Below are 24,526 nucleotides of genomic sequence, written 5' to 3'. Positions count from 1 at the left end.
GGGCGCTTCTCGCTGATTGGGTGAAGTGGCGGATTGCGTCCGCCGCGCCTTGAGTGCCGATTGGCCTGACGCGAGGGAGGGGGCGGAGCCAACGCTGCGGAAGGGTCCAGAACACTGCACCTCAGCCCCGCCCGACATCCGGGGCGTTGAGGGCGGGATTTCTCCCCCCCGGCCCAATCCGAGAGCGCTGGGGCGCGGTGCGTCCTGCAACGCAAGAGGGTGGGGCCGAGAGCCTTAAAGGGCCCGTGACGGGACGCTGGGGTGGTTTGGGCGGCAGGGGGCGCCCCTGAGGGGGCCCGGACGCGGCTGTGGAGCAGCAAGGCCGGGGCGGGGGAAGGCCTGTCCGCGGCGGCAGGAAGGGGCGGGCGGCGGCAGGAGGAGAAGGAGGAGGAAGGGGAGCAGGAGGCGTGGCAGCGGTGCCGGGCCGGGGCATGGAGCAGCGCGGAGGGGGCTGAGCGGTGCGGGGCTGGGGAAGAAGTGGGGTTCCGGGGTGGGGGGGGGGGGCGCAGGACTGTGAGGTCCTGGGGGTCTCGGAGGGGGGACCCGCAGTGGGGGGGTCTCTGGGGGTGGGGGTACCCGGGGGCGTGTGTCACGAACTGTGAGGTCTCGGAATGGGGAGTGGTTCGGGGGATTATGGGGTGCCCGGGGGGGGTGATGTTATGGATGGGGGTGGGGGGGATCTGGGGGGGTCTCTGGGGGATGTGGGGTACCCGGGCGGGGGGGTGTGTGTCACAGCACTGTGAGATCCCTGGGGGGCTTTGCTGGGGCGGTGTGGGGTGCCTGTGGGGGGTGTGATGTTTTGGAGGGGGTTATGTGGTACCTGGAGGGGGGGGGTCTCTGGGGGATGTGGGGTACCCAGGGGGGTCACAGCACTGTGAGATCCCCAGAGGATGTGTCTGGGGGGGTTCTCTGCGGGGTGGTGGGCCCTGTGGTGCAGGGCAGGCTTGGGGCTGTTTGGCATGTGTTCAGATTTGCTTTTTTTTATTTGCCTCCTTTGGGCAAGACCCTTGTGAGAAGGGTTATCCCCTTTTTGGGGATGGCGGGGACACTGTGCCCCCCTCGCTGCGAGGCTGTCCCCCATGGATGTCCCCAGGCCCCAGACGTCCCCGTGACATGGTGTGTGGCGTGTCCCTGCAGCTGAGCCTCCCCTTCAGGGTGCCCTGTGTCCCCTCCCAGCCCAGGCCTTGCTCTTTGGGCAGCTCTGACAGACCTGCCCTGCCCTTCAGGGGTGTCCCCTCGGGGCTGGGGGCTCTACTGGGGGCACATCCCAGGGATGCCAGCCTGGGCTGGCCGGGGGATCCCACTCCCCCTGCACCTCGGCCCAGTGTGCTGCAGTCCCGGCCCCAAAGGGCCCCAGCAGAACTAGGATGGAGCTGCCCTTTCGCTTTGCTTTCATCCTGCAAATAAATCCCCCCCCCACAGCAGCCCATAAAGCAGCGGCGCAGTCCAGGCGAGGGGGCTGAGCTGCATTTTCCATATCCCTTTTGGTGCTGAGGTGCCACAGCACTGGCGGGGACCATCCCTGTGCCGATGGGGTGGCTTATGGTGCTGGAGGAGGGGAGGTGGCCACGCTGCCCTGGGGCAGCTGCCCAGACTGCTGCCCTCGCTGGTAACTGGCTTCTGCGGGATTGTCTGTCAATCGGATTTGTGCTGGAACCAGAACGGTGTGTGAGGTGAGGCAGGGACACCCAAACTGCTCACTCAGAGCCCCTCCTTTGGGCTGCTCCCTGCCCTTTGTCCCCAGGTGGGGGGAGCCTGCTGTGACAGGAGATGTCGGAGCCAGGCGTGACGGGAGGAGAGCCCAAAGGAAGACGCTTGTGATGGTTGGGACAGATTTAATGTGGCTTTAACTCCGGTGGTCTGAGGGCAGCTGGGCTGCGGCCAAGGGCGTGTGGGAAGGTTAAAGGATGAAGAGCCGTGGCTGAGGGCGAGAGGGCAGCCAGTGAGTGTCAGGATGGAGCTGGTGGAGAGCCCTGAGCCAGAGACGGGCTGCCAGGCTTGATGAATCACTTGTCCCGGCTTGCCCAACCTGATAAGCAACAGCTGCATTGTTGTGCAAGGTGTGGGACTTGCAAGGTCCTGATCCTGCAGCCGGAGTCTTGCCTGTAGAAGTGCTGAGCACTTGGCTGGGATGGTGCTGGTGGCAGCGGAGTGAGGACAATGCCGGGGGTGGTTGGGGGTGTGCTGGAGGAGATGCAGCAGGCAGCACACAGCACTCTGGCTGTGTCAGCGCTGTCCTGTGCGGCGGTGGCTCTGAACGCAGCCCGGGAACGGTCTGGATGGACGTAGCCCTGCCGAAAAGAGCTCACGTGCCCTTCCAGCCCCATCGGTCTCACGGTCTGCAGCACAGCTCGGCTGTCCCACTGCCCGCACGTCCTGCTGCCTGCTCCTCCCTGCTGCTTGGACCCTGCTCTCTGTTATACACGAGTCTCAGGCTTCCTGTGTCTCCAGGACGGTGCTTTCGGCCGCCTATCCTTGGTGCCCACCCTAGGGCTGCGCGGCCATTAAACACGGGTGTGAGAGGCCGCCTCTGCCAGCTCTGTGTGTGTGCATCCCTGCCCAGGGCTGTTTGGGGCTGGACCTTGCAGGAGGACAGACAATCCCCATCAAACATTTGCGTGTTGTTTTCAGGTCCGTCAAGATGTTACAAGTACCGCTGCCCCTGGATCGAGATGGGATTCTCTTCCGGCTCCGTTTTACCACGCTGGCCGTTGGGACTGTGTTTTGCCCACTCTTTGGATTCCTTTTCTGTGTGATCTGGTCTCTGCTGTTCCACTTCCAGGAGACGACAGCGACCCACTGCGGGGTAAGCGACTCTCACAGCAAAATGCAAAGTCCTCCGAGGTGGCAGCTGCTTGGCTGGGTCAGCCAGAGGGGTGGCAGGGCTCCTCTCTTCCTCTGGGCTTTCCCACCAGATGTAGAGTGGAGTTGATGGTTGGACTCGATGATCCCAAAGGTCTTTTCCAACCTAAATGATTCTATGATTCTATGTGTTATGGGCTCTTGAACAAGCTGCTTTATTGAGCTGCTGGAGCATGTCCAGAGAAGGGCACCGGAGCTGGTGAGGGGTCTGGAGCACAAGTCTGGTGAGGAGCAGCTGAGGGAGCTGGGGGTGTTCAGCCTGGAGAAAAGGAGGCTGAGGGGAGACCTTCTTGCTCCCTGCAACTCCCTGAAAGGAGGGGGTAGCCAGGGGGGGTCGGTCTCTTCTCCCAAGGAACAGGCCATGGGACAAGAGGAAACAGCCTCAAGTTGCACCAGGATGGATATTAGGAAAACTTTTCACACTCAAAGGGTTACTAAACATTGGACCAGGCTGCCCAGGGCAGTGTTGGAGTCGCCATCCCTGGACGGATTTAAAAGCTGGGCAGACGTGGTGCTGAGGGACATGGGGTAGTGGTGATTTTGTCAGTGTTGGGTTGATGGTTGGACTCGATGATCTGAAAGGTCCCTTCCAACCTGGAACCATTCTGTGGTTCTATGATTTTATTGTACTTGTGATACCTCAGGATTGGCAGATGAGGGTTTGGCTTTTCAAAAGGGACATAGGGAAATACAGACTGGTCAGGCTGGTGTCTGTACCGAGCACATTGATGATGATTATGATAAGGAATAAATCTGGTGAGGCTATAGATATAAGTATATTGTCTTGTGGAAGAGTTAGCCCAGCTTTTATAACAGGAATTGCTGCCCCTCGGATCCGCTAGAGTTCTTCAGAGGAGTCACAAGCACGTGCCTGGGGAGCTTGGGTTGAGGGTGACCGCCTGGATTTCCAAAAGGGACCAGATGAGGTTCCTCCCCAGGGCTTTCAAGCAGCTGTGGCACAAGTGTGGATAAGCACACATAAGTGTGGATGACTAGGGGATTGGAACACCTCTCTGATGAAGAAAGGCTGAGGGACTTGGGTCTCTTTGGTCTGGAAAAAAGACGACCGAGGGGGGATCTTATCAACGCTTAGAAATACTTGAAAGGGTGGGTGTCAGGAGGATGGGGCCAGGCTCTTCTCAGTGGTGCCCAGCAACAGGACAAGAGGTAACGGGCACAAACTTGAGCATAGGAAGTTCCACCTAAACACGAGGAGGAACTTCTTTCCTGTGAGGGTGGCAGAGCCCTGGCACAGGCTGCCCAGAGAGGTGGTGGAGTCTCCATCTCTGGAGACATTCCAAACCCACCTGGATGCGTTCCTGTGCCACCTGCTCCGGGTGACCCTGCTCTGGCAGGAGGAGTGGGCCTGGATGGTCTCCAGAGGTCCCTTCCAACCCCCACCATTCTGTGATTCTGTGAAGCATCCGGTTACAGGCTGGGAACAGAGGGCAGGAGTAGGTGGCCATTCTCACAGCAGCAGGAGATGACCCCAGTGTTTTTTGGGGGTCTGTGTTGTTCCTCATGCCCATACGCAGTGGGGTGACACAGGCCGATGGTGATGCTGGGGTCCTGGAGCAGGGAGGGTGACACAGGCTGCTGAGGGAATAATGGAGCAATGAAATGCCAGGGCAGTTCGATTTGGAGAAATAAGGTATGTGCACACACAGGGTGCTTTTGTGTCCCCTCCTCATGACTCGGGTGTATGGCACAGGCAGCGAGGATGCTCAGAGGTGTCAGGCATCTCCTGTTCCTGGGGTGATGAAGGGAGGGCACTTTGGCTGTGCATGGGAAGAGACGATGGGCTGAGAGCAGGGAGAGGCGAGACAGAGACCTCTGAGGTCGTGGCTGGCCTGGCAAGGGCAGGCTGGGATCTACTGCACCCCTCTGCCAGCATGAGGAGTAGGGGACGTTGTATGGAGGTGGCAGGTTCAAGGCAACCACAAAGGAGCTGGTTCCTCAAGCAGAGAGGAGCCGATCTGGGGAAAGCTTCTCTGCGGGATACTGGGGATGCAGAGTTCTGTCCAGGGGAGACTGAGCAGGATCATGGAAGAGTGGATTACCTGCTGTATAGTGACACAGCTGGCTGGGGAAGTCCCCAGGCTGTGAAACTCTGGAGGTCAGGAGTTTATTCTGGGGCTGTATTGATGGTTTTCCTGCTTTTATGTTCCTCCCCGAACACTGTCTTTGCCTGCTCTTGCTGTCAGCTCTTTCCATTAGAGTTGGGCTAACAAAACTGTGCACCCTCCCCTCCTCTCTCCCCAAACCTGGAGGTAAAGAACACATGGGGGACCACCACTAAATAAAGTATAAAGCAAAGAAACCCAAGCAGGACCCTGAGCAGGGCATCCCCGCACCAGAACAGTTTTAGAGTCTTGGAGAGCTATAAATATGATGATGTGACACTCTCCCCATGAGCCTGTCTTTCTTGCAGGTCCCTAACTACCTCCCCTCCATCAGCGCTGCTATCGGAGGTGAGACCCCCCAGCGCTACGTCTGGCGCCTCTGCATCGGCCTCCACTCAGCTCCCCGCTTCCTGGTGGCGGTCGCCTACTGGAACCACTACCAGAGCTGCCACTGCTCGCACCCGCGCTACCTGCGCTTGTGCCACTTCAACCTGCTGCTCAACCTGCTGGAAAACTTCGCCCTCCTTATTCTGACATATGTGTCCTCGTCTGAAAACTATGGTAGGTGTCTCCTCCCACGCTCTGTGCTCGCCGGCATGCCGGCAGGCTTATTCGCAGCTGCGCAGGCTTTGCAGAGCTCCGCTTCGCGCCAGTGTTTTGGAAGGAGTCCGTTTGGAGGGGAAAAAAACGTAGGTAAATTAAAAAAAAAAAAAAGTTCTATTAACTTTGCTCTATAAATACTAATTTTATGTCCAGAATGTGCAAATAGCCCTGTTCTCAAAGTTTTTGGTTGCTGATAATTGGCTGAAATCATAGAATGAATTTTTGTATCGAGCCTAGGATGAGATTTTAGTGCTTGGTTCCCAGTTGTGTGCCGAGGCCACACTGAACGCATGTCACCACAGCTGAGCGAGGGCAGGTTAGCGCTTGTCCCTGCTATCCGCTCTGTCTCTGCTGCTGAGCTCTGGCTTTGGCTCTGAGCTGGCTTCCAGCCCACGCTCTCTTCCAGCTGCGTTATAAATTCCCTCCCACAAAATTGTGTGGGTAAAATTTCCCATGTTGACCTGAAAACAAAATCAGAATTTTTCAGGTTGAATCAGTGTGTGGAAAATACAGTCACGATAGGTTGGGAAATGCCCTTCTCTCGCACGGTCTCATCTGAAATGAATTTATGTGCCAGTGATGACATCCAGCTGCTGTTTAATCCTGAGATCTGGAGGAGGCACCGAGGGTTGACTTGAGAGGAGTCAAATCCACGAGCCAGCAAGGTGGTGCTCTTGCAGTGGAAACAAACCCGGTTCTGGGACTTGTCAGCGGGAGAGTCGTGTGTTGGCTGTCCCTGCACACAAGTTTGAGGGTGATGATGGTGGGTATTGTATCCAGCTGTGGGACCACACCAGAGGATGTAGTCACAAAGTCTCGTAAAGAGAAAGGCCAGGCCAGAGCTCTGAGAAGGTTTGGAGCGGTGCTGGTGAGGGGAGGCTGTCAGAAGAGGGTTTGTCTCCTTGCAGCTGGGGAGGTGAGACCGGGGAGGTGGGAACGCAGCTGATCTTAGCCTGGAGAAAAGGAGACTAAAGAGGAGAGACCTTCTCACTCTCTACAACTCCCTGAAAGGAGGGTGTAGCCGGGGGGGGGGTGTGTGTGTGTGTTGGTCTTTTCTCCCAAGGAACAGGCGATGGGACAAGAGGAAATGGCCTCAAGTTGCACCAGGGGAGGGTTAGGATGGATATTAGGAAAACTTTGCACTGAAAGGGTTGTCAAGCATTGGACCAGGCTGCCCAGGGCAGTGGTGGAGTCACCATCCCTGGAGGGATTTAAAAACCGGGCAGACGTGGTGCTGAGGGACACGGGTTAGCGATGGGTTTGTCAGTGTTGGGTTAACTGTTGGACTTGGTGATCTTGAAGGTCTTTTCCAACCTAAATGATTCAATGATTCTATGTTTTTGTACTGAGAGTATCTTCATACACACAATGGGTGAGGAATACCAGCTCTCGAAAGGCGGGGATCGGGAATCATAGAATGTGTTGGGTTGGAAGGGACCTTTAAAGGTCACCTAGTCCCACCCCCCTGCAATAAGCAGGGACGTCTTCAATTAGATCACATTGCTCAGGGGAGGCTTGCGACTGCTTAGAGCAACAAACTGGAAATGGGCCGTGGCCATGGGCGTCCTCCAGGAAGGCTGGGAAGGTGCCTGTGGGGCTGAGGGGTCCAGCCCCACTGCAGAGGACCAGGAGGATGATTTCTGAGGCTCCCCCCAACCCGCCACTGCCATCGGAGCAGGGTGTTGTGCTGAAGCACAGAGCAGTGCAGGCGCTGTCAGGATTCCCTGTCAGAACGGGTGTTTGGAGACGTTGCATCTTGCATCCCAAAGTGACGGGCTGTCTGGGAAAACAGGCACACGAGTTCGGGAGCCCCAGCAGCTGACGGCGCTCTGCGCACGCTGCTTGTTTTCCCGCTCACAGATGCTTCTGTCTCTCACAGTGCAGAGATTATTGCCCTTCTGCTCACCTGCCCAATGCTCGGGAGCTGTGCCCAGAGCTGTCTGTGCTGGCACCTGTCACCGGCGCGTTGGCTGTCGGTGTGATGAAGCTTCCCACCGTTTGGGTGCCCACTGGCTTCCACTTCACCAGTACTCCTGGTGGCTTCAGAGCTGTGGTGTCCTGAGCAGAGTCCAAGGGCCTCCCCAGCCTTTAGGGTGAGGATGGGAATCCGTAGTGGAGCCTGGTGATCTGGGATGGTGTTATGGTTTGAGAAACCCAGCACGATTTATTGACCTTTAGACAACTATTCTGTCACCTGATGACTCCTCCCCACCCAGGAAGGGGAATTGAGGAAAACAAGGAAACACGAGGCTTGAAATATAAATAGATTTAATAGGATAAGACTAAATAATTAACAATAATACTAAAGAACCGGTATTGATCCCGATATAAGATACACAAGGATTATACTCAGCCAATTATCAGCAGGAAGCTGTGCACTCCCAGCAGGGGACAGCAAATGTGGGACACTGCGAGCGCTGCGGCTTTGGGAGGAAGGGGAGGGCTCAGGGCTCTGGCACTGGGGCAAGGAGTTCTCTGGACCACCGCCATCAAGGGAGAGAGAGACTCCACAGCAAACTTCCTAATTTATATTGAATGTGCCGTTCATGGTATGAAATAGTCCTGTTGGCAGCTTGGGTCAAGTGCCTGGGTCTCGCTCCTCATCCCCACAGCTGGCAAGGCTCGAAAACACCGAGACCTTGAATCCCACATAGTCTAGCTGGCTATAAAGGAAATATTTTCCCAAATTCAGACACTGGAGTCTTCTAAAAGTGAGGTTTTCCCAAGTATTAGAATAGAAGTTAGTCCTGTATCACTCAAACATGAACCTGCAGCTGATGGAGGTCTGTGGTCCAGGGGATGCTCCTGTCCAGCTCACCTTCCTTGTCTCCCGCCAGCAGTCCCTGTTGCCCACGGTGTGGCATCCCGTTGCCATCCCGCCTGCCTCTGCCGCTGTCCCCAGCTGCCCCCGCCATGGCAGGGGAATGTGGACTGACCGTGGGGCTTCTCTCATGCATCAGGGCTTAGAAATTCAGGGCTCTTTTGGGGTTTGGATTCCTCAAAGCGTGTTGTCACCCGAATAGCTCTGCCTGCGCCTCATTTCGTGGCCGATGGCTCTGCTCGGCTTGTGCAGAGCTTTGTGAGGAGGAGACTGAAGTGTGGCAGAGTGGCTGGGCCAAAGCCGCACTGAGAGCTGAGGCTAACCCAGTTTTCTCAGATCCTTATTACAGACTAATCTCAGGTTTGCGGGGAAAGTTTCAGACCTTAGCTGCCGTGCTGAGATGAGAACGGGCTCAGGCTAATCATCTCTGCAGGACATGGCTCGCGTCTTCACCTCTAACAGCTGCCTTTACCGTCACTCCTCGCGTGGTTTCCCTTCCCCTGGAATGGAGATGGGAAGCAGGGAAGATCATTTCTTACGTTCAGGTGGTTGGGAATTCAGCCTGTGGTTCAGTGCCTGGAGAAGAGGCTGGGAAACTCTTTTAAATACAAGCACTCGTGTGAAAATAACTCACCTGAAGCTGCATGGGCTTTGTGTGTGGCTTCGGGGTTTCGTGAGCTGCTCTGGCTTAGTGCTGCTGCAGCTGCATTTCCAGCCGGACCCTAAATCTGTGCTAGTTCAGTGACACACAGGATGGCCTCGGGGCTGGTGATGATGCTGATGACAACTGTTAATTGGCAGGTAAATAACGCAGGAGGCCAGAAGATGGCTCTTTGTGGATCTTGGACTGGCTCACTCTGCAAACCACCCTCCGTGCCTCAGTTTCCCCATCCCTAGAACACTAGTGGTGATGCTGAGCTGCTCTCGAGGGTGCCTGAGGTTTTACAGCCATGTGAAGCAATGGAGACTCTCGGACCAGGTGCCAGAGCACATAAACACCCTCCTGGCACCTTTGGGATAAGTCTTCCAGCAACTTGCATTCCTCTCCAGCCCCGGGCTTACAGGGGGCTGAGGCACACATGAGCAGCTTTGTCATTAAATCCTCCTTCCCCTTCTCTGCGTGGGCGCAGGGGGTGTGGAGCCGTGCTGTGCCTGTCTCCTGCAGAGACCCTGGTCCCCGGACTGCTCCTCGTGCTGGGAGACAGCACCTCCTGGGTGCTGGGACTCCCAGCAGGACTGCATCCCGCAGAAAGCAGTCCCTCACCCTCCCAAAGCCTGCCCCGCATCCCCTTTCTGCTCTTGGCTCAGATTTAACAGGAAACCTGTTGTCTTGTTGATTCAGCAATCCACGAAAATGCCTTCATCGTCTTTATCACGTCGGCTCTGGGCCACATGCTCCTGACGTGCATCCTCTGGAGAATGACTAAGAAACACACAGTAAGTCCCGAGGTACAGAAACTTTCCTTTCTTCTCTCTGTGCAGTGCTGGGGAGGGGGCTCTTGGCTGGCGGCGGAGGGCTTCGGCTGTCGCTCGCTTGTGAAATCACCGTGACCGGGTGCTAAAGGAGTTACCACCACCAGGTGAAACTGGCAAATGTGGTCACCAAAATTCATGGTTTAGCAAAACAAAGTGGGGAGGAATCTTTTAATTTCTGGTTTTCACTTAGAACTGACATTTGAAAACCACCCCATTAGTGTCCCTGTGGGGTTGGGTTTGCTGGCCCCTTCTCCTTGCCTGAGGATGCCTGTTTCTGAGCTGAAATTGGCTTCTCTGGGCTGGGGAACCAGGAACGTGCTGGTCTGACAAACTGGGAATGCAGCGGGTGTTGTGTTATCCCTTTCCCTCAGGAATCACTGCACTGAGCAACCTGGCTGTGGGTCTTGTTCTCTGTGAGGGGGCCAGGGGGCTCAGGGACCCACCGGCTGGGCAGTGGGTCGGGCAGAGGGTCCCGCCAGGGCCTCCTGGCTCCATCCCCTGGATGCAGCTTTGGTTCCGTGCTGGTTTGTGGCATGGGTGCTGGACTGGGGGCACCGGCAAAGCCGCAGGCAGATGGGGCAGGGCGTTCGGCTTTGAAACTGCGCATGCGAAAGCTGCTTCTGTGTGTGTGTGCCTCCTGTACGCTCGGCTTTGCCTGGGTCTCTGGGCTCCCCGGACCTCTCTGCTCTTTGCTCCTCAGGGATGCGTCTCGCCCAGTCCAACCCTCACAGTCCCCAGTACTGTATGGGGAAGGGTCCCCAGGCTCCCTGAACTGTGTTGCCCCAGGAAGGTGATCGCTTTGCAAAGCAGAGACCTTCAGGGGGAACTGTTGGAGGTGTGTGCCCTTATCCCAGGGCTGGGAGGATGTCTCTCAGAAGGGCCCGTGTGCCGGGCAGGGTGGGTGCCAAGCGTGGGGTCTGCTCAAACGGTTACACAGTGCCTTGCTGAGGCTCCTGCTCCATCATGTCTGTTTATCATCCCCTTCCGGCAATTCACCAAGCCCGTCCCCTCGCTGGCTGGTTTCAGGGACCTGGAAAAGAAGCTTCCAGCAGTTGTTTGGCTGCAAGATTCCCTATGAAAGGGACTTTTGGAGATCCTGGGGTTCCCCTCTCTCTAGGAAGTGATGTGTCTCTGGTGACAGGGGGTAATGGGAGCTCAGCAGTCACTCCTTGGCAGCTCTCCTGCCGCTTCCTTTATTTATTTTGCCTTTTTTGGCTTGTCTTTTTTTTTTTCTTTTGTGGCACGGTGGCTGTGCCCTGGGCTGAGCTCTGAGCCTGCACGCCCCAATGGTGATGGGTACATGTCACTGTGTGTAGCAGGGACTGCAGGCAGAGAGATTGTGTGTAACGTGTCCCTGAACCATCAGGGCTGGGTTAGGGAGGATTCGGGATCAGGTCAGGGAGGTGAGCAGCTGGATACTAGAAGGCTTCTAGAAACCTTCTCTTCTCCAGGCTGAACAACCCCAACTCTCTCAGCCCGTCTTCATTTGTCCCCTCCGAGGAGGTGTTGGACACAGCACATCCCTGGGTGGAAGTGCAGGGGGGTGCAGCGATGCCCTGGCAGAACGTGCCACCATACAGCATGGTGCCACCACCCGGCATGGCTTCCTCCTCCCATCCTGGAAAAGCCCTGCTGAAGGAGGGGAGCTGCCTGGAGGGGTGCATGGCTAACCATGCATGGTTTCTCCCCCTCTACTGCACTCTCGTGAGACCCCACCTGGAGTACTGCATCAAATTCTGGAGCCCCTACTACAAGGGAGACGTGGACATGCTGGAACGTGTCCAGAGAAGGGCCACGAGGATGATCAGAGGGCTGGAGCACCTCTCCTGTGAGGACAGACTGAGGGAGTTGGGGTTGTTCAGTCTGCAGAAAAGGCGGCTCCGAGGAGACCTTCTAGTGGCCTACCAGTATCTTAAGGGGGCCTACAAGAAAGCTGGGGAGGGACTTTTTAGGATGTCGGGGAATGGTGGGACTAGAGGGAATGGATTAAAACTAGAGATGGGTCGATTCAGACTGGACGTTAGGAAGAGGTTCTTCACCATGAGGGTGGTGAGACACTGGAACAGGTTGCCCAGAGAGATGGTGGAAGCCCCATCCCTGGAAGTTTTTAAGGCCAGGCTGGATGGGGCTCTGAGCAACCTGATCTAGTGGGAGGTGTCCCTGCTCATGGGGCGGGGGTTGGAACTAGATGATCTTTAAGGTCCCTTCCAACCCTAACGATTCTATGATTCTATGCCCCCCCCCCTCCCCCCCAAAGCTGGGTGTCTCCCCGCGGAGAGAGGACCCCTTTGGGGCCAGCCCTGTCCTGGAGCTGGGGCTCGTCCTGCCCTGCACCAGCTCCCTGCGGGGCTGCGTGTCGGCAGGTGGAGCTGTTGCCCAGGGAGCGAGGGTGACGCGCCGGTTCCTCTGCGGAGGAGAGCGCGGCTGCGGCAGGGCCGCCAGGTTGGAAGTGTCTGGACGAAGCAGGCGCAGGGCTGGACCCGCGGCTGCGGGCGGCATCCTTTGATAAGCGGGCGGTCCCCCTTATCGTCCCTCTGCAGATCTGCCTTGTCGCTCCATCGCTGTCCCGTGATGGGCCAGTTGGGTTCCTGCTGTGAATCGCTCCCACGGGACCACGACTCCTCCGGGCAGGGTCTCCTGGGGCTCATCCTGCTGTTGGGGTTCCTTGGGCTGCATGACGGCTTCTCAAGGCCAGTGTGGCCACCACTGGGCTTGGCCTGGCTCCGGCAGCCCCCCGCGGCTTGCCTGGCTTGGCAGAGGGGGGGCGGCGGGGCTCACGAGGCCATGGCGAGCGCGGTGCCGCCGCCACATCCTCCTCGCCCCAAGCTCAGCGGCTGGTGGGAACTGCCGGCCTCAGCAGGAGCAGGGAGAAGTTGGGCAGTGCCTGCTGAGCTGGCCGGGCCGGAGGCTCACGAGGCACAAGTGATGTCTTCGTGCGGGTCACGGCATCTCGGGGCCGGATTGCGGTTCCACTTGTGTTGGTTGTGGGGGCTTTTCATTCACCTTTGCTACCCCCGGCCCTGGAGCTGGCGGTGGCAGGAGGGAACGGGTGAGGGGGACAGCTTGGGTTGCAGTGTCCTTTCCTTCCCTCCTCTTCAGCAGAGGAAGCCGCTGAGGATCCCCGGTGGGGGGGTTCAGGTTCTCCAGGGGCAAACCTGGGACTGTCTTCAGGGCAAACTCCATGCGAGGAGCTGGAAGGCTGGACCTGGCCTTCCTCCTGCTCGCTCCAGCGGAGGGAGCTGGGGGTCTGTGCAGAGCCCCCTCGGGGACCCATGCCAGGGCTGGGGAGGTAGGATGGGGTCAGCAGAGCCCTTCTCAAGTCCCGTGTCTGGCACCACATTTTTAGCGCTGCTGGAGGGGGCGAAGCTCCCCAGGTTTGCCGGAGTTTCGGCGCGTGAGTGACAGGAATCGGTCTTGCAAAAGCCTCGTGTTCGTCGGGGCTCGTGTTGCAACTGCCTTTCTGCAAGGGCAGGAAGGTGCTGGGGAACTTGTTTGTAATGGGGAAGTACAGAGTGTTTTCAGTTGCAAGGTGGCAAATGGTGAGAGAAAGGAAAATAAAGCTCTGCAGGAGGGAAGAAAAGAGAAAGCAGGCTGAGAGGAGGAGGGGAAAGGGCAAAACAGAGAAGAGAGCTGAGGGGAAAAAGGGAAATGGAGCCAGAGAGCCGCCAGCTACGGACTGATCATAGCGGCAGCACACCCAGCCCTTGGTGCTTGCCTGTGGCTGGTATGGCATTGCCCTCCCTGCCTGGCATGTCTGCAGTCTCTCTCTGCTCCTGTCCAGCTGCGCGCCCTTTAAAACCCTCCTTCACAGCTGGCTCTGGCACAGCGAAGGCGATGAGCGATGCAGCCGAGCAGAGCAGTTTCACTTCTTCTTTGCAAACATATTTCTCCCCTGCCCGAGTGCCTGGAGTCACTAGTGGCTGCATTTTGGCTGGGAGACACGCATGCACGCACATGGCGGCCACCGGGCTGGCTCCATCAGGGCCATCAGTGGAGCCAGGTCCCCCTGTGCCACCGGTGCTCCCTAGGGCATGCAGGCTGAGCCTGGACCCAGGCTGGCGGCTTCTGGAAAGCACCTCATGCAATGGGTGCAACGGCAGAGGTGCTGCTCAGGTGCAAACCCCGGCTGCGTGAGCACGGGGAGAGCGACCAGCACCTGGCCGGCATGCGCCCTGCTCGCTCCGCTGCTGCTCCTGTCCCCCTCAGTGCTGGCAAAGCCGCTTTTGCTCACAATGCCAGAGCAGGACAGCTGAGCTGAGTCTCCAGCTGCTGCTGGAGCCCTGCGGAGAGTACCACAAACGGCGGTCGGTGAACATGCATGGTTTCAGCCTGGCTCCTTGGTAGCACTGTCGCCTCTCCGGCAGCCCGTGGGGGCGGTGGCGGCAGCTCACACAAGCCCTCTATAAATATGCCGGTGCTGAGCTCTCGGTGCTGGGGCAGTTTGTCGTCAGGTTCACCACAGGGGAGCCAGAAATGCTCGAGGGGGAGCTGGGACCGATGTGCGGCACGTAGTCTCGAGGGTGATGCTTGTCCCCTGGGAAGGGATGGCTCCAGGAGCAGAGCCACTGCCTGGGAGATCCCAGGAGAGCATAGCTGTTGCGTTTGGAATTAATGTCATTTTGCCATTCCATTCCCTGTCCCCATCAGGAACTGGGGTGTGAACTCTGCGAGGTCCCTCTTCTTCCTCTCCGGAGGCAGTGGAAGAAGCAGGAGGCTCCGTGCCTCCTTGCTGGTGTTTCCTACCCGCTGCTCACAGCAACTGCCCTCCAGCCCTTGGAGCTGGGTTTGCGGGGCTGGGGGCTCCTCCCGGCAACAGGAAAAGAGACACTGGGCGCCTTCCATGGGCTCAGAGCCACATGGGCCAGCGTCCCTGGCGCTGCAGGGCTATCCCCATGGGGCTGCGTTGGTGCAGCCGGAATCTCCTCCTCTCCCCAGTCATCTGGGCTCCTGCTCCTGACTCACCTTTGTGTGCACGGGGAATGTGCCTCAGCTCAAAGCCTGCAAGCTGACGGACTAAATATAATTAGCCTGTGGTTTTCTAGGCCAGACATGTGTCCGGCTACGGAGGCCTGGCTCGGGGAGGGGGCTGCGTGAAACTGGAGTGGTTTGCAGGGGATGCCAGGTGCCCTGGTTTGTCTTGCCAGGAGGAAATTGCGAAGCCAGGGTTGGCAGCTGAGCATTGCCAGCTGCAGCTGCACCAGCCCAGCAGCCCCAGCAAGGGCCGGGGGGAGCCTGACGCCGCCTGAGCTTGGAGCAACCCGACCCTGGGTGGCTGATGCCTGCTGCACCACAGTGCCAGGCATGGGAGTGCCCCGGCATCACCCCTCTGCCCCAGCCCTGCAGGGGAGCAGGTTCTGTACTGCCCGGTGCTGGGTCAGGCTTAGGGTCAGGGTTAGTCCTGGGGTCAGGGGTCTTCCTTCCCGGGGAAGGAGGGGTGCACCGCTCTCCCCCTGGGTTTGCCAGGCTGTAAGACCATCCCCCCCGCCTCAGTGTGCGTCCCACATCCTTGGGATTTTCTTATCCCTCTTTTTCCTGGCAGGGAGATGGAGTGTGGGGGCTCCAACCTCCTGCTGGGCTACTTAGAGCTGCCAGCTCCCCTCCAAGGCACTAACCTGGGGGTCTCCTGCTGCAGGACCCTGGAGGGTGTCCCTGTAGGAGCAGCCACCCTGGTCTCACACTGCAGCACGCTGACCCTGCATCTCTGGGGTCTCAGGGTGGAGAGGTGCCCTCTGTGCTCGCCCTCTGCTTCTCCCTGGAGGGCCAGTCCCTGGGCTGGGCCCAGCCTGACCAAGGATTATAGAGAGGACTGGCGAATTAGCTGTTAATCCCTAATGCCAGGGCACGTCCAGCTCAGCCCAGTGCCCCAGCAGATTATACCTGCAGGGTGCCTGCTGCCAGCGGTGGGTCCCCAGGGGCGCTCGGGGGCTGGGAGGCAGCACATGTCGCCACAGATGCCCACGTTGCTTGAACAGAGGTTTCTCAGCAGCCGCTGGCTTGAAATCTGTCACTGATTGCGGCTCCTCGGGGAAGGTCCCTGCAGCAGCGTGGGCAGCCCGAGCTGGATGCCCAGCCGTAGCAGGGAGGAGCATGGGGACCGCGGGGGGAGATGTGGGAGCTGCAGCGTTACCCCCTCTGCCCTGGGGCAGGAGGAGGAAGAGGCGTCAGGAACCAGCCTGCCTGTGCTTCAGGCAGCGTGGCGGGGGCTCCGGGAGCTGCCGGTGCCCGATGGGGATGCGCTGCCTGTCCGCTTGCCAGCCTGGACTGTACCCACTGCCACCTTGCTGCTTCCCACAGCCCAGGCTTTGCTGGGGGTCCCCCACCGTGGCCCCTTGCAGCGCTCCTTGGGGACATCCCTGGAGGTTCAGCTGCCTGGTCACTGGGGGCCCCTTCTGAGGAATCTGGGGGTGCCTTAAATCCACTAGGAGCACCAGCCTCCTGCAGGGTGTGGATTCGGGGGCCGTGCAGCGTGATGCAGTGCTGTGCAGTGCAATGGGGTGCTGCGTGGTACAGTACAGTGGCGTGGCGCTGCACGGTGCGGTTCAGAGCTGCCCGGCGCCATGCAGTGCAGCACACTGCAGTGCCCCAGGGTGCAGTGCAGTGCCCCAGGGTGCAGCACCACGCAGTGCAGCGCAGCGCAGCACGGTGCCATATGATGTGGTGCAGTGCTGTGCCGTATGAGATGATGCTGTGCGGTGCAGGATGGTACGATGCAGTGCCGTATGACAGGGTGGAGAGCAGCACGGTGCGATGTGGTGCTGTATGAGACAGTGTGGTGTGATGCAGTGCCGTATGATGCAGTGCAGTGCTGTGCGGTGCCATATGATGCAGTGCAGTGCTGTGCAGCGCAGCACAGTGCCGTGCAGTGCCGTATGATGCAGTGCAGTGCTGTGCAGCGCAGCACGGTGCCATGCAGTGCGGGGGAGCCCAGCGGGGAAGCGCGGCTCACCTTGCTGTCACGAGCGGGACGCAGCTGCCGCTTCGCAGCGCAACTGTTTCCGCTGCCGTGGGACCTGGAGGAAAACAAGGCTGTTTTGTGACTCGCTTTTCCGGTGTGAAACTTTACATAACGCCTCGGCCCCGGCCGCTCATTGTTATTTAACTCCTGGGTTGGCACCGCTGCACGCTCCACGCCGTGCCGCTGGCCCCGCACCCTCACAGCTCAGCACCCACCGCCTCTGGCTTCCTGGTGGGCAGGGGCTGTGGGCAGGGCTGCCTGCTTCAGAGGCTCCTGAGAGCCACTGGGGAGGGGGACCCTCCTCAGCCCGAGCGGGAAAGGACCGGCTCAGGCCCCGCGGGGCGGAGGCGGCGTCGGCCCCACGTCCCCATATGGCGAAGGCGACGGCGAGGCCGTCCTTCCTCTCTGGGTTTTCCTCCTTGCTGTGACCCGTTTGCGCTCGCGGGGCGATCAGCTCAGCCCGCCGGCGCGCTTTCCGGGGGGGGTAATGGAAAGTTTGATGGGGCAATTTAAATTTTCCTTATTCTCAGCAGTCCCTGAAAATGGAGTTTATGTCTCACGTGAAACGTCAGACGAGGGGGAAATTCCCCTCCCACCCAGAAACGGGAATAACAGCCTGTGTCTGGGCCCTCTGTGGCATCCCCGGCCCCTTTGTATGGGGCTGACCCCCTCCTTTCCAGCCCTCCCACCCCCATGCTGGCTGCCCTGCACTGGGGTGGAGACACTGGGGTCTCCCCTGTTCCTCCTTGGTGTCCAGCCAACGTTTGGGGTTCCCCTGCCATGGGGGCTCCCTGCTCACCCCAGGGCTTGCAGTTTCTTTCTCCGCGATGCTCAGCATGATGGGAGAAAGGCAGGAAGGGGGCAGGAGCTGGTACCCACTGTGGCTCCCAGGGGGGCCACAGCTTCAAGGGATGCTGGGGAGGGTGCAGATGGGGCGGTGGGTTGGGGGAGCCCACCGTAGGGACCAGGGCTGGCCCCCGGGCTGCCCCCTTTGCTGGGAGGGACAGACTCTGCCAGCACAGAAGCAGCAAGCTGTGCGCTGCTGGGGGCGTGGGGGGCGGCTGGCAGCAGCCTGTGCTCTGCTCCCGCCCATTGCGCTGTCGGAGATGGTGCTGGGGGGCAGGATGGGGCCTCCCCCAGTACCAGGGTGGCTTGTGTGTTGTCTCCAGCACGGTGCCCGCCCCGGCTGCCACCCCTTCATGTGGTTTCCTCCTCCCCGGCACAGTTGCGAGCGAGGGGGTGCAGCGCCGGCTGCCGCCGCCTGCGCACACTGGTGAATTCCCCGCACCGGGGCGGTTGGGCAGCGCCCGGGGGAGCTGGGGCCACCTGCAGCCGCCCCATCCACAGCCGGAGGATCTACCGTCTGGTAGAGCCGTTGGCCCGTCTTCGGGGAGCTGCGAGGGCCCCGTGTGCGTCCCGGCACCACCATGGGTGCTCCTGCCTCTGGGGTCAGCTGTGTTTGCTGGGGGCTGCGTGGCTTGTTGGTGTCAGATGGTGCTGGAGGTCCCTGCAGCTCCCGTCACCCCTCGGCTGCAGCAGCAAGTCCCGGGTGGGAGCTGGCCTTGGGGCAGCCTTGAGCCCTGCTCTGGAGAGCCCTGGCATCAGCTCGGTTTATCTCCGTGTAGGAGCGATCCTCCCGTGCGTCCCCAGGTCACAGCCCTGCCAAAGCAACTGCTGCAGCCCATGGTCCTTCCCTGGGTGGCTGTGCCCAAGGAGCCGGGGTGCAGGGGGGCTCCCGGTGCCTGCAGGTGCCCTTGGGGCTGCGTGGCACCAGGGCAGAGCTTCCCTGGGGATGGGGGTCCAGCATCTCTGGCACCCGCAGTGGCAAGGGCTGAGCCCCTTGTGGCCTCAGCGTGTCCCTGCCGTGCTGGGCGAGAGGGACGGGGGAGGTACCAGGGACCAGACGGGTCTGTGACCCAGCTCTTGGCCTCTTCCAGGAGCGCAAGTCGTACAAGTGGAAGCAGCTGCTCTTCTTCTTCACCTTCATCACATTTGCGTTTGCCGTGTGCGTCTACTTCCACCACAACTGGTACTGTGGCCCCGGAGGTAAGGGGGCTGGGGCAGGGCTGTGGGATCCCTGCTGCCTGGCCGTGCCAGGGGGAATGTGCGTGGGGAAGGGGCCAGGGTGATGCCTTCCCTGTCAAATCCCGGCCAGAGGCCAGGAGAGCTCCCCCAGGAGGGATGGTGCCCTTCTTCTCCCTTCTCCCTCATGGGTTCAAGCAGGGGATGAGCCACTCACCCTGTGCCCTGCTCCCCAGGGAGGTGTCCCAGGAGACCCCCCCAGCTCCTGGGGCAGATCTCGCTGCAGATTCCCCTCACCAGCTGTGTTTCCTCCTCTAGTGTACACCATCTTCGCGTTCCTGGAGTACCTGGTTGTCCTCTCCAACATGGCCTTCCACATGACTGCCTTCTGGGACTTCGGCAACAAGGAGCTGGTGGTGAGCTCGCTGCTGGAGGACAAGCACTTCTAGCCTTCCACGGGCCGGTGCCAGGCAGGGGCTGCTCTTCCCCTGGGGGAGGCAGAGAAGCCCCTTCCCTCTCCTGCTGCCCCACGGCTGGGGCCAGGGCGTTTGCCGTGGAGCTGCCACAAGGATTGTCCTGGAGTCCTGGGCCCCACAAGTGTCTGTGCATGGTGCCTGGCTGCACCTGGAGCTCTCTTATGGGGGAGCTGGGGGCTCTTCCTGGGGACCCCTGAGGCCAGTACGCCCTGCCCTGGCTACCTGCTGGCTACCAGGATGGGCAGGAGGACAGAAGAGGGGGGCAGTTACCTGCTGCCTGTTTCTTTGGAGGATGCTCCAGGCAGAACAGAATTCTGCTTCCAGCATCAGGGCGTGGGGGGCCAGCCTTGCCCTGCCCTTGCATTGCCTGGGTGGTCTCATGGTTCCTCCTCCAGGCTGGGGGTCCTTGGCCATGGTCCTCAAAAAGGGGTCCTCTGCACCCAGACACAAAGTGGCCCAGAGCCTTGGCTTCTTTTGGAAAACCTTTGCTGTGGGGCTGGGGCAGAGCCGGGCCCACACTGCCGGGCTTGGGGCTGGGTCCTGGCTCCCTCTGAGCCCAGGGTGAGCGTGGGAGCGGCGGCCGGGGGCTGGTTCTGGGCACTGCTCTTCCCACCGGGGCTGGGGCAGGGTCCCATGTTGACGTGAGGGAAGCGCCTCCCACGGTGCCGTCCCATGCACCGGGCGCATGGGATGCTGAGAGCATCCACGCTCTCTCTCCTGCTCTGCCTTTCCCAGAAGCACCCCCCTCAGCAAGCAAAGGGTGCTCGGGGGGGGGTCGTGCCCCAGTTCCAGCCCAATCTGGGGAGGAAGGGCGAGTGGGCTGGTACTGGAGGTCCTCGCTGTCATGGCACGGCTTCCCCTGTGCCCCAGGGCTTGAGCTGGGGCCTGCTGGGGTTCAGCGGTGCTGCCACCCCGGGAGGAGGGCACTGGCAGTGACCCCCCATCTGCGGGCTCCGGCTGCCAGGGCACAGGGGGCTGGCATGGTGATGGTGCCATCAGGGTGGGAACTGGGTGCTGGCAGCGTCCCCAGGCTCCTCTGCTCCTCCTGCACGGCCAGGCCGGGCGGCACTGGTGGAAGGGGACCCGCTGCTGCTCTGGCTCGGAGGGGCCGTGGCCACGGGCCAGGAGGGCTCGGCTGCATCCCGCACAGGGAGGCACCGGGGAGCCGGTGCTGTGCGTGGAGAGCAGGGGGTCTCGTTCCTGGAGCCTCTCTGGAAGAGGAATGGGCAGGGGGAGAGGGTTGAGCCTGTCGGCACCAGGGGCTGTCTGGAATTTGGGGAGCTCTGTGCTTGCCAGGGTGCACCCCGCATCACACTCAGCCGTGAAGAACCATGAGGTCCCTGCAACTGCCCTTCATGTGAATGCAGCTGCCACCAGCTGTCCCTTGGGATGTCCCAGCGCTTGTCCCTGCACTCCCGGGGCTTGGGCAGAGCCTCCTCCAGCAGGAGCCACAGCGCCCTGGCCAGTGGCCCTGGCTGAGCCAGGGCCGGGCTGGCCATCGAGTGGGTCCTGCCGCGTGCGTGTCCATCTGTGAGTGTCCCCACCACGCTGGGCCAGGCTCCATCCATCTGCCCCACCTGCATGCATGTGGCGTGCTGTCCTCGGTGGCGTCTGCGCCTTGGTTTTGAGGTTGAAATAAAGCACTGAGTATTTTTGTGAGCTCTCAGCAAACTCTATGCCACGTCCACCCAGCCTGGCCAGCGCATGGCCCCGGCACGGCCAGTGGGTCCTGGCCCTTCCTGGGACGCCGGGACAGGGCGGGTCAGGGCTTTGGTGCAGGACGTGGACCCTGGGTGCTGGTGTGGGATGGAGATCCTGGGTGTTGAAGCCGGATTGAAGCTGGGGTGCAGAACATGGACCCTGGGTCCTGGGGTGTGGGGTGCAGATCATTTAAGAACCTGATGAAGTTCAACAAGGATGAGTGTAAGGTCTAGCAGCTGGGAACACACAGTCCCAGAGTGCAGCACAGGCTGGGATCTGCCCGGCTCGGGGGCAGCGCTGTGGGGAGGGCCCTGGGGGTCCTGGTGACACCAAGCTCAAGGTAAGCGAGCAGGGGGCTGCTGCGGCAGAGAAACCCAGCGGGACACTGGGCTGCATCGCCAAGGGCATCGCCAGCAGAGACAAAGAATCCTTGTCCCGCTCTGCTCAGCGCTCGCCAGGCCACACCTGGAACACGGGGCTCAGTTTCGGTCCCCGCTATGCAAAACAGCTGGGGCCAGGCTGGAGAAGGGCCAGGGAAGGGCCACCAAGACGATTCGGGGACATGGAAGCTGCCCCATGAGGGAAGGCCGAGGGAGCCGGGTGTGTTCAGCCATGAGAAAAGGCGGCTCAGGGGAGACCTGATCCCCACGTTCCGGTATTCAGAGGGTGGCTCCAGAGAAGACGGAGACTCCCTTTTTACAAGGGATCACACGGAAAAGACGAGGGGAAAAGATGAGGGGTGACGGGTACAAGTTACTGCCAGGGAGATTCCAATTAGACACAAGAGGGCAATTTGTCACAGTGAGAACAATCAGCCACTGGAATAATCTCCCCAGGGAAGCGGTGGATTCCCCAGCATCGGGCACTTTTAAGGTCCAGCTGGACAGGGTGCTGGGCCATCTTGTCTAGACCGTGCTTGTGCCACGGAAGGTTGGACCAGCTGATCCCTGAGGTCCCTTCCAACCCGGGATTCTGGCATTCTGTGATCCCGGGCGCTGGGACTGGGGTGCAGGATGCAGATCCCTGGGGCCGGGGTGCAGGATGTGGATGGCTGGGATGTGGATCCTAGGGGCTGGGTGAAGGACATGGACCCTGGGTGCTGGAATGTGGGATGTGGATCCTAGGGGCTGGGTGAAGGACATGGACCCTGGGTGCTGGAATGTGGGCTGTGGATCCTGGGGGATGGGGCTGGGGTGAAGCACATGGACCCTGGGTGCTGGGGTGCAGGATGTGGACCCCGAGTGCTGGGTGAGGCTGGGGCAGGCTCAGCAGGGTTGGAGGAGGCCGGGAGCTGGCCGGGGAGCCAGGCTGGAGGCGCAGAGCTCCTGGGCTGAGTCCACCCCGCAGCTGGCGGCTCCGCTCCCCACCCGGCCCCGGGGGCCACAGACTCGGCTGTGGATGCCACGGGGCCGGTGGCCAGCACAGCCTGGGGGAGCGGTGCCTGTGACCAGGAGGGCTGGGGTGGGCACAGCTTGGGGCTGGGGCACAGAGCTGGGGCTGAGTTGGGGGCCGGGGAGCTGCCCGGAGCCCCAGTTTCCTTCTACCTCGTGCTGGGGGGTCCTGCTGGGGCGGAGGGGCCATGGCAGGGCCCTGAGATCATTGGAGCCGGGCCGGGGAGCAGCTGGGAGGGGAACAGCCATGAGGTCATCCCGTCGCTCCAGGGCCAGGGCAGGGCCACATCCCACTGCCTCTCATGGCATCCTGCCCCGGGGTCCCCGCCTCGTCCCAGCACGCGCTGCGCCACCGGACCCCAGCGGGGTGGCACCTCGCAGCCCCTGCCTGCACCCTGCCGGCACCCTGCCTGCACCCTGCCAGCCCTGGGGATGGGGTCTGCGTTGGTGCCCTGGCAGGAGACCACTGGGCAGCTCTTGCCCTGGGCATGGGGACATCCCTGCGGTGGCACCCTGGGCGTAGTGAGGGTCCCCCGACAGTGCAGGGCATCCCAGCCCCCCAACTCTGCCCTGTGCAGCCCCACACTGTGGCACCCACGGCTCTGCCGTCAGCCCTGGCCCACGGGAGATCTGTGGGGTGGCACAGCCCCTCATGCGCCAGTGACCCTGCCTGCAGCCCTGGCCCCAAAGGAGGGAGCCCCCCACAGCAACGCATTCCCCCCGGGACAACAGTGGGGATGAAGGTCAGATCCTGCTGCTGCAGTGGGAGCGGGATACAACCCTGCCAGGACTGTGCAGAGGGAGCAGGACATGGCTATGGCCTTGGAGATGCCCACACAGGGAGCAGGACATGGCCATGGGGAGCCCCCACGGAGGAAGCAGGACATGGCCACAGAAATGCCCCACAGTGGGAGCAGGACATGGCCGCAGAGATGCCTACGGATGGAGCAGGACACAGCCATGGGAACCCCCCCAAGGTGGGAGCAGAATATGATCATGGGGATCCTCCACAGAGGGAGCAGCACATATCCACAGAAATGCCCCACAGTGGGAGCAGGACACGGCCATGGGTGTCCCCCAGAGTGGGAGCAGGACACGGCCATGGGGGTCCCCCACAGTGGGAGAAGGGATGACCATGGTGATGCCCCACAGTGGGAGCAGGATCTGGTGCAGCCAAGACCTGCAAGCCCCCCAGGGACAAGCTGGGGTGATGCCCCACACTGCAGGCTCCTGACTGGGGGTCCAGGATTGCCGGGGGGGGGCCCACGCTTTGCACCGGCCCCAGGAGGCTGCGTCAAGGCATGGCGGTGGGAGGGGGATGGGAATGGGATGTGGCCGGAACCACCCTGCCTCGAGGCACCATCGCCCACGCCGGCCCCCGGCGGCCCCCCGGCTCTGGCCGGGAAATGGCAGCGGGGAACAAAGGCGGCTTGTGGCGGGCGCCGGGTCTCTGCCCTTCCTGCAGGAAGGCCCCGCGGGCAGACAAGGGGCCCGTGTGCGCGGCGGCGGGGGCTCTGCCAGGCCTCGCCGGATCCGGCTGCCCGCCAGCACGTGCCGGCAGCCCGCGGGGGCTGGCGAGGGGGCGGCGAGCGCAGCCGAGCGCCAGGGCTGCTGCCGGGCCCTCACTGCCGCCAGCGGCGCCATCAGCACTTGGCAGCGGGACCCGGGGTCCCCCAGGACACCCCGGGCGCAGGGACACGGGGCTCTGGCCTCTGCCCGCAGCTCCGGAGCGGGGCAGGACAGGGCAGAGCCAGAGCTGGGGGGGCCGGGGGGGATCGCAGGGAGGGGACCTCACTCCTGCAGCCCCCTGTGCCCACCCCTGCAGTGTCCCCATCCCCGGTGTCCCCATTCCCACCCAGCACCATGTCCCCACGGCCACCCCCTGCAATGCCCCTGTTTCTATCCCTTGCAATGTCCCCAAGCCCCCCAGCAAGGGAGCTCAGCACTGGCCCCAAGTGGACGTGAGGTGGCCAGGGGGGGTCAGGGCTGGCCATGGCAGGGGCACCCCGGGCTTCCCCTGGCCATCGACCCCCCCAGGCAGAGACCCCTGAGCTGCCACCAGCACCCTCGTCTCATCCCTGGCAGGGCGAGGGGTC

At 61.0% G+C, this 24,526-nt stretch overlaps 1 protein-coding gene across 3 annotated transcripts; it reads left to right on the top strand.

Moving 5' to 3' along the window:
* The first annotated feature begins 128 nt into the window (after positions 1 to 128).
* Positions 129 to 20,997, top strand: PGAP2 (post-GPI attachment to proteins 2). 3 transcript variants are annotated; one of them, XM_074572170.1, is made up of 6 exons: positions 131 to 458; positions 2,632 to 2,806; positions 5,294 to 5,546; positions 9,752 to 9,846; positions 18,778 to 18,886; positions 19,181 to 20,997. In XM_074572170.1, the coding sequence occupies exons 2-6, from the start codon at positions 2,642 to 2,644 to the stop codon at positions 19,309 to 19,311; spliced, it is 753 nt and encodes a 250-aa protein (XP_074428271.1). In that variant the 5' UTR covers positions 131 to 458; positions 2,632 to 2,641; the 3' UTR covers positions 19,312 to 20,997. The 3 variants fall into 3 exon arrangements, with proteins under 3 accessions (XP_074428268.1, XP_074428271.1, XP_074428270.1); XM_074572169.1 differs by having other exon boundaries at positions 135 to 458; positions 9,752 to 9,858; XM_074572167.1 differs by lacking the exon at positions 9,752 to 9,846 and having other exon boundaries at positions 129 to 458.
* The last annotated feature ends 3,529 nt before the right edge of the window (positions 20,998 to 24,526 follow it).

Source organism: Larus michahellis, chromosome 1 (genome assembly GCF_964199755.1).
Source record: "Larus michahellis chromosome 1, bLarMic1.1, whole genome shotgun sequence".
Taxonomy (NCBI): Eukaryota; Metazoa; Chordata; class Aves; order Charadriiformes; family Laridae; genus Larus; species Larus michahellis.
Note: the sequence above shows the minus strand (reverse complement) of the source record. Positions and strands in the feature narration are given on the sequence as shown.